The following is a 13859-nucleotide window of genomic DNA, read 5'->3' on the forward strand; positions in this document are numbered from 1 at the left end:
CTTAATGCTTGTGTTTGTGTTTTCTCCATACACAGACCCACTGGAGCGACCATCCAGTGATTCTATGGAGTGATTCTATGAAACAGACGCACACACCTTGAGGTTGGGGGACATCAAACACCAGGAACCCATCCTGGAAGGGACAAGAGGCCATGCAATGTGGCCATCACAGCTCCATACAGGATCACCTCTCTCTAAACCAGCCCTCATAGTATCTCTGTTAGACTGAGGATGGGGCTAATGGTCCCCATGGGAAGGACTGGGAAAAGACAGTTAGAAGAAGAAAACACACTTTGAAAATAATAATATGAGCCAAGGCTTGTTGAGAGAACATGGGGAGGTGACAAGATCTCTGTCTGGGAGCATCTGTCTGTTTTCTCTGCCTGAACAGGGTGTTGTGCTGTGACAGCAACAGCTTCCATAGGGATTGCAAGGGACATGCAGAGGGACTACTGCATGCTATGACACCCTGCCCTGATTTGGGGCATTTCATATTCCTGCTGCCTCAGAAGGGCTTCCTGAGAAGGAGAGATGTTAGATTAGAAGTTAGCCTTGAGGCTAACACTGGGAAATAATCTGTGGAGGGAAAGAAAGTACATATTTGGTCGGGTCTACATGCCAGATCTTGAACCAGCAGGGCCTTTTGGCAAGAACTGTGGTTTTGTTTGACTGAATAAGATACGAGTTCAAGGCTGATTGCATCTTTATGGCCTAAAATTGCTTTACAGCTGTAATTTATTCTCCCTTTTGTACAGGAATAGCTCTGGCAAGAGTCGGTTTTGCTGTAACTAACACCCAGATGGTTAGCCACGTACAGTTATTCACTGCCTGACAAAACAAACTCAGCATCGTGAAAACCTGTGAAGCGACAGGTTCAGCACCAAGCAAAAGGCAGCACTCCATGTATGGACTGCCTCAGGAGGGTCTTATGGGTGCTGATGTGAGTTTGGCATTTGGACAGGTTTGCACACTCTGAAGTAGACATTACCCCATCTCTTGCTTGGACATCATGGGAGCCACCAGCTTCTGGACTGCAAGAAATTCATGGTAAGGTCTTCCTGTACTCTTGACATACACAAGGCACCTGAAGTATCGATCAACCCATCTGAATGCAGGGATCTTCACCTAGGGATAGCCTGAATGGCAGTACATCTAAAACACCATTCTCAGGTTTGTCATCCTTTTCTCCCTGGTCGAAGGCAAGATGGCAGTGTCGAGACAACACCAGCACTTGGAAAGCTACTTTAGCACAGCACAGTAGGATTGCTTTTAAATGACATCATAGCACCCGTGGAACACAAACACAGAAGCAAGGCTCTGACGCAGTGAGGACTCTTCCATTCAAACAAGTTTCTGATCTTGTAAAATCCTTATGAAATGTAATCATTATAAAAGTTGAGTTTGTATGTTCACCAGAAAGGTTTTTCAAAGCCGCAGGGATAAGAACTGAAGTTTCCTTTATTCATCTTAGCATAAATCAGGAACAGGCAGAATTAATCATTTCTAATACAGCTATCCTTCTTCTAACCTTGCTCATCCATCTCCAAACCGAGCCCAATGTCTTGTCCTTCAAACACATCTTTCAGATCATGCCAGTTCATCCTATATGACATCTCAAATAGGGCATCTATTATGTTATATACCCTTATTTCTTCTTCTTCCAAAGGTGCTGGTACTGTGCAGTGACTCAGAAAAGCTTGTACGTGCCAGTTCCAAGACGAGAGGTGATTTTTCTTTACAAGCAGCAAAATCCAAATACAGGAAGCAAGCTCTACCACGCCTCTCCTTTGTGTTTTCATGGAAGCACCTTAAAAAAGCCTGACAAAATGGGTGCACTCGTAATGTTTTAGCACAATGTAGCTGCCAACTATGGAACAAATTTCACATCATTAATGTCGTGTTTCTGTACAGCTAAAGGTCCCGAGTTCTGAACAATCACACTTCAGCAAAAGGTGGGATAAGTTAAATTTCCTGGGAGCTTCTTTAGAATAATGCACTAGAAAATTTCCAATGACAAATTACACGTCCACGTTATAGTATGTAGCCAGTATTTTTGGCTATCAGAAAACTCATTCATTTTTTTCCCCCCATTTTTTTGTTTGTTCAGAACCTGCTGCTACTAACTCCATTTTCCTGTGCACCCTCTGCTGCCAATGACTCCATTTTCTGGGCATCCCCTTCAGCACGTGGTGATATTAGTTCTTCCTCTGGAATAAACTGAACAGGCCAGCACCTTCTTGGTTGGCTTGCTGCATTATCCTCGCCCACCTTTCCAATCTGATGAAGATCCTTGACAATTATTTTCTCAGTATCTTCTAGAACCGTTGTCAATAAATTAAATAGGAGGGCAATCCAGGCAAGTCCAAAAAGAATCCAAATGGCCACAAGCGTTCGGTAGTAGGCAAAATAAATCCTGCCAGGTTGTTTACCTGCAGGTAGGGGGAGAGAAAGGAAAAGAAAATGAACAGGTTAAACTGGCCTTGCAGTTTAAAGCAGGCAAGCCTAATGGGCTCATTAATGTATTTTACACTGAATGCTTCAAGGTGACTTTCATTGTGATGGGATACTACAACATGCAGTATGTAAAATACTACAGCAGTACTCCAGGTCAGAGGAAAACGTGCTTTAGGTTCAGGCTGAGTCAGTCTCTTGTGGCTTCAGATTTATATATGTTAGCACACATGATGGTCTCTCAAAAAGATATACTGTGATTGCTGTGGATTAGCCTCCAAGCAAGTTATTGTGATTCTGTATAATGTGATTATAACCTGATAGATAATTGCTCTAAATTATAGATATGCTTAATTGAAATTGCAATTCCTACTTTACTTCCGAATGGATTTGGGAGCGTCCTCCATTAAAAAAGTAGATGACTGATGAGAACTCACTACTTGGCAAAAAGGCAAGTTTCTGTGTTGGAAACTAGTGGACTGGAGCTTATTTTATGCAGCCGATACCACTTAGCATCTCCTAGCCTTACACATCCACTTTTCTGCATGGGTCACTTAATTAGTTTGCTCAGATGTCATCAGTCCACAAGCAATGTTCAGAGAGCATTTATTCCTGCTGCATCTAGTCTCATGATGTTGAAATGATGCAGTCCTGGCATCAGCATGAAAACTTGGTAATGCTGCTTAATGAGTGTTGCAAGCCACTGTCAAGGGTGAATCCACATAGTAGAGATAATGGCAACATGCACAGACAAGGAGGCCACCACAACTTTGGTGGAGCATTTCACATTCTGAAGCTGACCCGAAGAAATCAGGATGCTGGCATCTTATTTCATGTCCTGCAGCGCTTTGCATTAAATAAATCAACTATTGGGATTTCATCGTGCAAAGTTTTGGAAATGGGGCAGCATTTGTCCTCGTGGATAGATAACCAAGAGCTGGTTTTACTTCTTTTGCTGGGGCTGAGTTGGTATAGAAGCTGCCACACTTCTTGTAAAACATTTCTTTTCCTGCTCTTATCTGAAGCTGATTGTGTGGGGTTAGGACTTCAACACTGTTGGCAAAGCAGCTAGTAATATCTACGTTGCATTAACTCAAAGCTGAACTTCAGTAAGGCATGAAGCTGGTTCACAAACCAAGGGGAGTTTCACCCTAGAAATGTCACCCATGTGTACATGTGCTGTGAACACTGAATCAAGACTGTCATCTTCCTAGGTTTTTACCCCATACAAAACAGGCTTCATCTCATCCTTGAAGTAGAGCAGCTACAAAAATTAGAATGACTACAATGCATATAAACTCATGCCTGTTCTCTTCCACTAGGCCAGCACAAAACCATTTGTCATTTGTAATCAATTCTAAATACATAACATTAGGAACATTCATTCTGATTGTTTTGTTAGGAACATTCATTCTGATTGTTTTGTTTGGAAGATGTGTGTCATTAAAACTTATCATAGAACCATAGAATTGCTCAGGTTGGAAAAGACCTTAAAGAACATTGAGTCCAACCACAACCTAACCGTACTACCCTAAATAACAACCCTCCGCTAAATCATGTCCATGAGCACCACATCCAAAAGGTTTTTAAACACATCCAGGGATGGTGACTCAACCACCCCCCTGGGGAGCCTGTTCTTGTTCTTAACAATCCTTTCTGTAAAGACATTTTTCCTGATATCCAACCTAATGCTCCCCTGGCACAACTTGAGGCATTTTATCACCACTGTTTGACACCAATTGAGGTAACTACTGCAGGAAAAAAATATTGCAGCTCCAGTTAAGTCATCTTAAAGAAGATGAAATCACAGAGCCGGGAGGCTCATCTAATTCTTCTAACTGTGTCTGTACAATAACATGTTTACAGATGAGGAAAGTGCTGTTAAAGTAGTTATTCTGGGGCTATGACTTGCTCTTGTAATTGCAAAACACACTCAAGTATTAGCTCCAAAGCTTCCTTTTTGTACCATTGCTGAGGAAAAGCCTGTACTGAAGAGATGCTGGCCGGACAGGTTGTTGTAGAAGATATCTTTGATTCTTCAAGGAATCCAGGTGTTCAGTTGCTTCTCCCATGGGCACTCAATTGACTCCTGGTTTTCACTGTGGATTTCCTCTAGAAGCTGATTCCATTCAGAGTATATTTTGACCAGCAGTCACAGAAGTGTTTTGAGAAGCACTCCAACAAGCTGGAGTGCAGCTTAAACAGTCTAACATCAAAGGAGCTCTTAAGTCCCAACTTGGGAAGACAGAGCGCATCCAGTGGTGCATGAGGATACTAAAGAAGGCTGCTCTTAAAGTGATGTATCTATTTAAGATCCACTTGTCATAGATTTTCATGAGTAGATTTTCCCACTGCCCTGAGACTACAGTTGCTACTTTTTGGACTTGTGTAAAACCCTGTCTTCTGAAACACAACTATTTATTTCTTTACTGTATGCGCTGGAACTCAAGTCTTAGGTGGCTAAAGCAGGGATATGTGTCTTATATGGCAGTCACAACTGTTTTCGTTTTGTATGTGCAAATTCCTAGGCTCCACAAAGCACCCCATTTCATTACATTTAGACAACTCTGCGCTAGGTCACTCCCCCTCATTCTGGTGGGGGATTTCAACTTCCCAGACATCTGCTGGGATTACAATACAGCAGACAGGGAACAGTCTCGGAGGTTCCTAGAGTGTGTGGGAGATAACTTCCTGACACAGTTGGTGAAGGAGCCGACGAGGGGAAACAAAACTCTGGACCTGCTGTTTGTTAACAGAGATGGTCTGGTGAGGGATGTAAAGGTTGGAGGCCGTCTGGGACAAAGTGATCATGAAATGCTAGATTTCTCGATCCTTGTCGAACCGCGGAGGGGAGTCAGCAGAACTGCCACCTTGGACTTCCGGAGGGCGGACTTCAACCTCCTCAGGACTATGGTTGAGAGGGCCCCCTGGGGAGTATCTTTGGAGAGTGTGGGAGCCCAGGAAGGTTGGGAATACTTTAAGGAAATTGTCCTAAAGGCGCAGGAGCTGACTGTCCCAAAATCGCGAAAGATGAGCCGACGGGTGAGGAGGCCGGGCTGGCTGACCAGAGACCTTTGGCTTGATCTAAAGAACAAAAAGAGAGTTTACGGTCTCTGGAAGAATGGGGGAGCTACTTATGAGGATTACAGGTTTGTAGTGAGGCTGTGCAGGGAGAAAATTAGGAAGGCCAAGGCGCAGCTAGAACTGAGCTTGGCTTCTAAGGTTAAGGAGAATAGTAAATGTTTTTATAAACACATCAATACCAAGAGGAAGGCTAAGGAAAATCCCCATCCCTTGTTGGATTCTGAGGGCAACTTGGTCACTGAGGATCGGGACAAGGCTGAGGTACTTAATACCTTCTTTGCCTCGGTCTTCAATAGTTATGCTTGTAACTCCCTGGGAACGCAGCCCCCTACACTGGTAGACGGGAAGGGGGAACCAAAAGAGCCTTGCGTGATCCGTGATGAGATGGTCCTGGATCTACTTAGAAAGCTGAATGTTTATAAGTCCATGGGGCCGGATGGGTTGCACCCTAGAGTTCTGAGGGAGTTGGCGGATGTGGTCGCCAAACCACTATCCATAATTTTTCAGCAGTCTTGGCTGACTGGGGATGTCCCGGTGGATTGGAGACTGGCAAATGTGACGCCTATCTTCAAAAAGGGCCGGAAAGATGATCCTGGCAGCTACAGGCCCATCAGTCTCACCTCGGTGCCTGGGAAGGTTATGGAAAGGATAATCTCAGGTATCATCATGGACGAACTAAAGGTCAGCCATGGGATCGGGCCTAGTCAGCATGGGTTTATGAATGGTAGATCCTGCCTGACTAACCTGATTTCATTCTATGACAAGGTGACCCGCTTAGTAGATGAGGGAAAGGCTGTCGACGTGGTCTACCTGGACTTCAGTAAGGCCTTTGACACTGTCCCCCATAACATTCTGGTAGAGAAGCTGGCTGCCCGTGGTTTGGATGGGTGCACGCTCCGCTGGGTGAAGAACTGGTTGGATGGCCGGGCCCAGAGAGTTGTGGTCAATGGAGTGGAATCCAGTTGGCGGCCGGTCACAAGTGGCGTCCCCCAGGGCTCGGTGCTTGGGCCGCTTCTGTTTAACATCTTCATTGATGATTTGGATGAGGGGATTGAGTGCACCCTCAGTAAGTTCGCAGACGACACTAAGCTGGGAGGGAGTGTTGATCTGCCTGAGGGGAGAAGGGCACTACAGAGAGACCTGGATAGACTTGATCGATGGGCCAAGGTTAATGGAATGAGTTTCAACAGGGCCAAGTGTCGGGTCCTGCATTTTGGTCATAACAACCCCAGGCAATCCTACAGGCTTGGGGAGGTGTGGCTGGAAAGCTCCCAGACGGAAAGGGACCTTGGTGTGCTGATGGACAGTCGGCTGAATATGAGCCAGCAGTGTGCCCAGGTGGCCAAGAAGGCCAATGGCATCCTGGCTTGTATCAGGAATGGTGTGGTGAGCAGGACTAAGGAAGTCATCCTGCCCCTGTACTCAGCATTGGTGAGGCCTCACCTCGAGTACTGTGTCCAGTTTTGGGCACCTCAGCACAAGAAGGACATGGAGGTACTGGAGCAGGTCCAGAGAAGGGCAACGAGGCTCGTGAAGGGCTTGGAGAATCAGCCCTATGAGGAGAGACTAAGGAAGCTGGGGCTGTTTAGTCTGAGGAAGAGGAGGCTGAGGGGAGACCTTATTGCTGTCTTCCAGTACCTGAAAGGTTCTTACAGTGAGAGTGGGGCAGGTCTATTCTCACTACTGACTTGTGACAGGACGAGGGGAAATGGCCTCAAGTTGCGCCAGGGCAAGTTTAGGTTGGATATTAGAAAGAACTTCTTTACAGAAAGGGTGGTTAGGTACTGGAATGGGCTCCCCAAGGAGGTGGTTGAATCGCCATCCCTGGATGTGTTTAAGAGCCGCTTGGATGTGGTACTCAGGGATATGACTTAGAAGAGGTTTGTTGTTGTGGTATTGTTTTGTGGTTGTTTTTTAAGAGATAGGCTACTGGTTAGGCTGCGGTTGGACTTGATGATCTTCAAGGTCTTTTCCAACCTGAGTAATTCTATGATTCTATGATTCTTTCATCAGTTCACACAGTCCTGGAGAGTCAAGTATTACCCCCAAAACCCTACAAAACAAAGACTGGTCAAAGATTAGACCAGACTTGATTTGTCTCTATAGTACATTGGTGACCTGTGCAGTCAACCCACAGTAACTAAAGTTGCAACCCTGCTGCTTTGCTGCACCTCCTCTCTGAAATCAACCTTACCTACGACGTAATCTCCAAAGCCAATGGTGCTGAGGGTGATAAACGCAAAGTAAATTCCTTCACTGTAGGACCAACCCTCTGTTATCTGGAAGAAGAGTGATGGCAAGCACAGAAACACTAGGATCCCAGTCACCAGGAAGAAGAGAAGGGTCAGACATTTGATCTTCTTCTGAAAAAGAAACAACTAAATTATAACCATGATCTGACACACTAACAGGCCACATTTAATGTTTGGCATTCAAAATGGGCGACCACCTAGGAATACCTACTATAATAATGGTGCCTTGCCCTGAAGCATGGGGAAGTTATGCATTACAGGTGTTCCATATCCAATAGTATCCATTGTCTGGAAATGAATGGCAGCTGTTGTGTATTTTCTCGTGCCTTCATATTTTGTGCTTGTGCTAAATCTATGTCTAGTCTAGCCTTGCATTCTACTTAAGTTTGCCAGACAAAGGAAGATATTTAACAGTTTGATCAGGGTTGTCTGTAGCATTCATGCCTTATCCTAATGAAGAGTGTCACAGCAGGAGACACAAAAAAGCTATTTTCACTTCATCAGAAGCACTGAGAGAATGTGAGAAGCTCCAAGTAACCTGGGGGCATAACCAGACAAGAGATATCATGCCTCTAGCCCCCTACAAGTGCCTCCTCACCTTTCAGCAACTGGGCTCAAATGGGCAACTTGAGCCTGAATTTTCCTTGCTGTAAAAGTCAAAGGTAGAAAGGGATTAAAGGACTGCATAATGAATAAGGAGGGGTGACATGTTAGGCACTGAGCCAGCATGTACTGAAACTCCTACAGCTCAGCTACTTTGCAACACATCTTCTCTCAAGATGTTTGATCATCTACCTCAGAAGTGCCAAGAAACAGAGGCAGGTTCTTCCCTAGAGCATTAGCTCCTGAGATGAGCATCCAAAGAAGTGTAAGGAAGCTCCCCTTCTCTCTCCCAGTCTCCATTGATTGCTGAATTGGGCTTAAAAACCCTATTTAGATGAACAGGCAAAATGCATCCCACTCTCTGAAAACCTCCTCTAGTTGTGTTGTCTGCTTCGCTCTGCAGGGGAAGAATATTTCTTACCCTTTCCCAGCACGGTGCCCAACACAGCATGAGGACAAACATAACAGAGGATAATGCCAGGATGTATCTTGAAAAAAAGCCTAGAAACCAGCATGTCACTGTGCCTAAGTAAATCCAATTACCTGTCTCATTCCTTTTCCGTACAGGAACTTCCCCAGCTTTTTACACAGCAGTGAGAGGATCTTACCAACACGGTGCAGAAAAACAATATTGAGAGGGATTCCAAAGAGAGCAAAAAAGACACAGAAGATCTGGCCCCCAGCAGTTTTAGGACATAATGTGCCATAACCTATGAAAAAAAGAGATGTGTCAGAGGGGATGTCCCAGAGAGCTGAAGCAATCTATGGTCACACACACACACAGCCATGCCTGGCCTGCCTTTGATTCCAGAAGATGTGGCTAGCACTTCCTAGCCCACATACTCTCACTTTTCTCTGACAAAACCAGTAAGCAAAAGTGATTCATCCTGCATGTTCTGTGGGCTGCAGAGCGCTGTTCTCACAACCGAGCCTTAATGGGAATGAAAGCATAACCTAAAAGCAGTTATGGAAAATACGCATTTCCTGTGACAAATACATGGGAAGACAAAAACCAGAAGGCTGGGCACCTGGAAGATGTCAGGTCTAAAGTCTCAGGCTGTTTCTCTTGCCAGAATCAAACTATCTGCCTTCTTATAGATATGCCTGTGCGTTAGTGACCTCCATGGCTGAATGCCAATAGGTTGGTATGTCCAGATACTGGCTCCAGCCCTGGAGACAGTGTAGGGTGCATTGCAGTAGCTTGCACTAATTAACCCAGACCTTACTGGTAGTCAATTCATTCATGCCAGAGAGATAATTTTCTTCAAATTCTATTAAAAGAGGATTTAGATAAGTAATGGAACAACAGCTGCAGAACTCCAAACATGTCCTTTAATGGACTGTAGCCTTTGCTACTCTTAGACCCCATGAGGTATATCTTTAAGTGCAAGAGTTCCGTACTTTGTGTATGTCCTTATTTTATCCTTACCATGAGAAAAAGCACTTTCCAGAGCACAGTTCAACTCAAGAAATCCATTACTTGGAAAACTGCATGTTTTCCTTCGGGGAGAAGACAAATAAAACAACTGAGTGATTTATTGGCTGCTAAGACTCAGATGCTTGAGCTGTTTTGTGCTTCCTGTTGCACAAATACTGCATTTTCATGACAGCAAAGCCAAGATGGGTGAAGATGGGTAGAAGCCCCTCACTAACAGACCTCTGCAGGACTTTACTTTTGGGGATACATATTTGAGGGAAAGAAAGAGACAGGTAGGGGCAAGCAGCCACAGGGACGGTCAGAACAGCTTGAAGGAGCAGTCTAAAAGTCTTAGGAACTGCCTTCCCTCTTCTCATTTCTTCCTTCCCAGCAAAGTTCATTTATTTATTTCCTACTGTTCTTTTATGCTTTACACCACTCCCAGATGTAAAGCCTGTTTGACCATAGAATAAAAGTCAGATGTTGGAAAGTTGAATCTTCTACCCCCAACTGGCAGCAGAACAAGATTTTAATGAGTGGCTTGAAAAGGAGAAACAAGTGGTACAGGTAAATCTAGGTAACCCGTGACAGGAAAAAAAAACAAACAACACAAAATGAAAGACTATTGGTATTTTAAAACTCAAAGTAAAACACAAAGATCTGGGCATCAGTGAGGTCTCAGGACCATGTCAGTAGCTGCTTCCCATCCAAGCCAATAAGGGACTGCACTTTCTATAGTTGAAAGCTTAGGTCCTAGTAAGCAGAGATAAGCATCACACACACACGTATGGAAATCACAGAACAGACCTATTGTGGAGACCACTGTGCCTGCAAAGAAGAAGGAGTTACTGAAATCCCAGTTGCTGTTTTCAGTCTGTGATTCATTTCCAATAGGGTATACTCCATTCTGAATTGCTTTGGTCAGGTTCTGGAAGGGAAGGTATTATTATTATTACTTTAATCAACACAACTGCTTTTCTCAAGCCTTTGCTGAACGAATATTACAGATTAAGACAACTGCTGCTCCTTTCATATAAATGCCACTCACTTTGTTTTCATTAATGCTCTAACACCATTCACACCTTTGCTGCCAAGGTTAAGGTGGCAGTCAGCCAGTGGTTTTGAAAGTTTGTTTTTTGCCCTGTGGTTATGTTGAGTGCTCTTATGGCTTTTAGGAGAACTTGTTTGCTTTGACTTGAAGTTCACCCCTAAATACCTCGATTCTTGCAGGCTGAGTACTTGACGGGGAAATAAAAACGATGTGCAGAAGATAGAGTAGAACAAAGCAGCCCACTGGTTGAACTGATGGGGTGCCTGATTTTGAGCTTGCCCTTGAGATTTTAGTGGTGCAGCTGGGATCTAATTGCTCACCTGCGTGTAGGCATCAGTGAGTTACGACTGGATACGTGAGACAAAATGTGATTTTAAGGCTGTAGTCTCATTGCAGCTACATATTTATAAAGTCACTGGTTTGCAAAGCATTAATGCTCATGGAACTACAGTCAGAATCCAGCCTGACACATACACCGTTCTGCAAGGGGCATGCATGAACCACATGCACAATATTGACAATGCAGCCTTTGAGATGAGGTTCAATGAACACCTGTTAGAGAAGGCTTGGGTTGAGTTGAGACTGTCCTGGGGCAAGGCATTATATCCCAAGCCCTTCAAGCCCTATCACCTATAACTCTGTGCATTTTTATTCCCCTTCTTTCTGTGGATTTCAATCAAAATGATGCTGATTTTTCCGAGGCTTAAAAAAAACAAGAATAAAAACAAGAAAAACCCCAGTATCCGAGTGGCCCTGCCTCAGCAAGCAGAGGACATTGATCCGGATATCTGGAATGCAGACTGGTTTCTACAGAAACAGCAGAAACAAAATCCAAGGCTGAGCCCCAGCAAAGACAAGGCATTAGATGGAATAAACTGCACCACGAAGGTTTTAACTCCTCCTCCCTCACCATTTTACGACAGTCCCAGGAAGTCAAGGCTAACATAAATCATTTGGCAGCCCTTGCACAAGGATTTCATTGTCTTGAAGAAGTTCTTTTATCTATTTATTCTTCTCTCCCACCCATTTCCCCCTCCAAAAATAAAACCCACGATGAAGGGGATCCATGCACACATGAACTCTGGGCTGAGTCACTGCTTGCATTTCTAAAAACAGGGGTTCTCCCCGTTCTCTCCTTATCCTCAAAACATGCTCACTAAGAGCTCCATTACTTTCCCATGCAGACATGCTTCCTGCAAGGCTATTTACAATCCCTGTTTACTTTGCACTGTAGCAAATGCATCTAGGAAATACCTATGATGGAGTGAGAAATGTAGTCAATCTCAGTTTCCCGTGCTGTGACCACAAACTCCTTTCTCCTGACTGTGCTCCCTGTTTAACTTCTGCAGCTCAGAATCACAGAATGGCTTGAGTTGGAAGGGACCTTAAATATCATCAAGTTCCAACCCCCAGCGTCTTCTAGAAGTAAACCCTGACTATATTATGCTGCTTGTAGTAATTTAAGCATCTTTCTTTTCCTCCAACAGATTATTTCAGACCTCGCTATGCTGTTCTCTTCTGCTGCCTTTGGTACCACTGTGTGTGGCAACCATCTCCATTGTTTTCAGACAGCCTCATTTCTCCTGCTGTGCCACCATAGCCCCACTGAAAGTACCAGCAGGAGGCACAAACCCAAAGAGCTGGGCCATCTTGGAGCAGGGGGTGTTAATAGCTGACACACAGCATTTGATCGCACCACAGCAACTTGTATTTGTGTACAGATCAGTATGATCTGCCTCCTTAAACCAGGGAACGGGTTTGGGGTTTGCAAAAATAATCCACGTGAACACAGCAGCAGGAACACAGAGAGAGTTATCTTTGCAGCAAGGCTGAATAGGAAATAACATCTGATGGGGAAATGGGCAGAAGAAAAGGCTTCCACGGGGGCCGGCACCCACCTTCATAAACTGCTCCATCTCTGCCACTGTCAGGTGAGTGAAATTCTGCAGAAAAGCCTCCTTCATCTGGGCAGCCGCCATTTTCTGCTGCTGTTCGGCGGTCCTCTCCAGAGCCTGGAACACGGCTGCACCCACCAGCAAATAGACAAAGTAGCTGCCCACCAGCAAACCTGTCTGCAGCTTGCCACTGCACATGGCCCTTGGTGAAGGACACGGACAGAGAGGTGGAGATTGGTAAATCCCACAAACTCCTGCGGAGCCTCCCCTAGGCAGGAAGAGCCCTCCCAGCTGCTATTTCCACTGGGATCTTGAGCTGACAGGGACAAGGAGCTGCCAAATACACTCTTGGGGAGGCTGGGAGATAAAAAAAGAAAATTTAAAAAAAATAAATGCAAATAAACAAAACAAAGACCAAAAAAACCTACCAACTTTCCACTCTCTGGGCTGCATGCTGCTCAGGGATTTCCTCTTGTCTGTGAAATTCTGACTTGCTGAGTTCTCAGGAAAAATGAGTCAGGATGTGAGGAGCTGGCAGGTGGCCATCATCTCCTCCTGCTCCAGGAACACTCACCAGAGGCTCTGGGAACAGGTGAAGACTGTCCACAGAGTTGGAAGGGGCCCTAAAAGGCCATCAGGTCCCACTCTGTGCAATGAACGGGAACACCTACAGCTCCATCAGATGCTCAGAGCCCCCTCCAGTTTGATCTGGAGTGTCTCCATGGACGAGGCATCCCCCACTTCTCTGGGCAACCTGTGCCAGTGCCTCACCATGCTTATTGTAAAAAATGTATTCCTTACATCCAATCTAAATCTCCTCTCTTTTAGATTGAAACCATTTCTCTTTGCCCTGTCATAACAGACCCTGATGAAGAGTCTGATTCCTTCTTTCTTACACCCCCTTTCATTAAATTCAGCAAAGATCAGTGCAAAGTCGTGTCCCAAGTGGAACCCCTTGCAAGGATACAGGACTGACTAACTGAGGAGCAGCTCTGAGGAAAACAACATGAGGATCCAGAGGGGCTGTGCAACCTCCATTTCTGTGTTTTCTATGACCCAGTTGGATAAAATCCTGAGCAACCTGGTCTGACCACGGAGCTGATGTA

At 44.9% G+C, this 13859-nt stretch overlaps 1 protein-coding gene across 2 annotated transcripts; it reads right to left on the bottom strand.

Annotated features, from left to right (window-relative positions):
• Positions 1–305: 305 nt before the first annotated feature.
• Positions 306–12968, bottom strand: LOC140253200 (potassium channel, subfamily K, member 16-like). Of its 2 annotated transcripts, none has more exons than XM_072338666.1 (5): positions 12757–12968; positions 10615–10735; positions 8934–9100; positions 7730–7898; positions 306–2429 (listed from the first exon to the last, which is right to left on the bottom strand). In XM_072338666.1, the coding sequence occupies exons 1-5, from the start codon at positions 12949–12951 to the stop codon at positions 2104–2106; spliced, it is 978 nt and encodes a 325-aa protein (XP_072194767.1). In that variant the 5' UTR covers positions 12952–12968; the 3' UTR covers positions 306–2103. The 2 variants fall into 2 exon arrangements, with proteins under 2 accessions (XP_072194767.1, XP_072194768.1); XM_072338667.1 differs by having other exon boundaries at positions 692–2429; positions 7730–7895; positions 12757–12963.
• Positions 12969–13859: the final 891 nt, after the last annotated feature.

The sequence above is a fragment of the Excalfactoria chinensis genome, chromosome 5, assembly GCF_039878825.1.
Source record: "Excalfactoria chinensis isolate bCotChi1 chromosome 5, bCotChi1.hap2, whole genome shotgun sequence".
In the NCBI taxonomy this organism is placed as follows: domain Eukaryota; kingdom Metazoa; phylum Chordata; class Aves; order Galliformes; family Phasianidae; genus Excalfactoria; species Excalfactoria chinensis.

Coding starts and splice junctions, on each gene's coding strand:
- LOC140253200 (XM_072338666.1), bottom strand. CDS start 12,951: ATGTGCAGTGGCAAGCTGCAGACAGGTTTGCTGGTGGGCAGCTACTTT. Junction 9,101..10,614: donor CACAGTGGTCTCCACAATAG/GTCTGTTCTGTG, acceptor TTTTTTTCATAG/GTTATGGCACATTATGTCCT. Junction 7,899..8,933: donor ACGGAAAAGGAATGAGACAG/GTAATTGGATTT, acceptor TTTCTTTTTCAG/AAGAAGATCAAATGTCTGAC.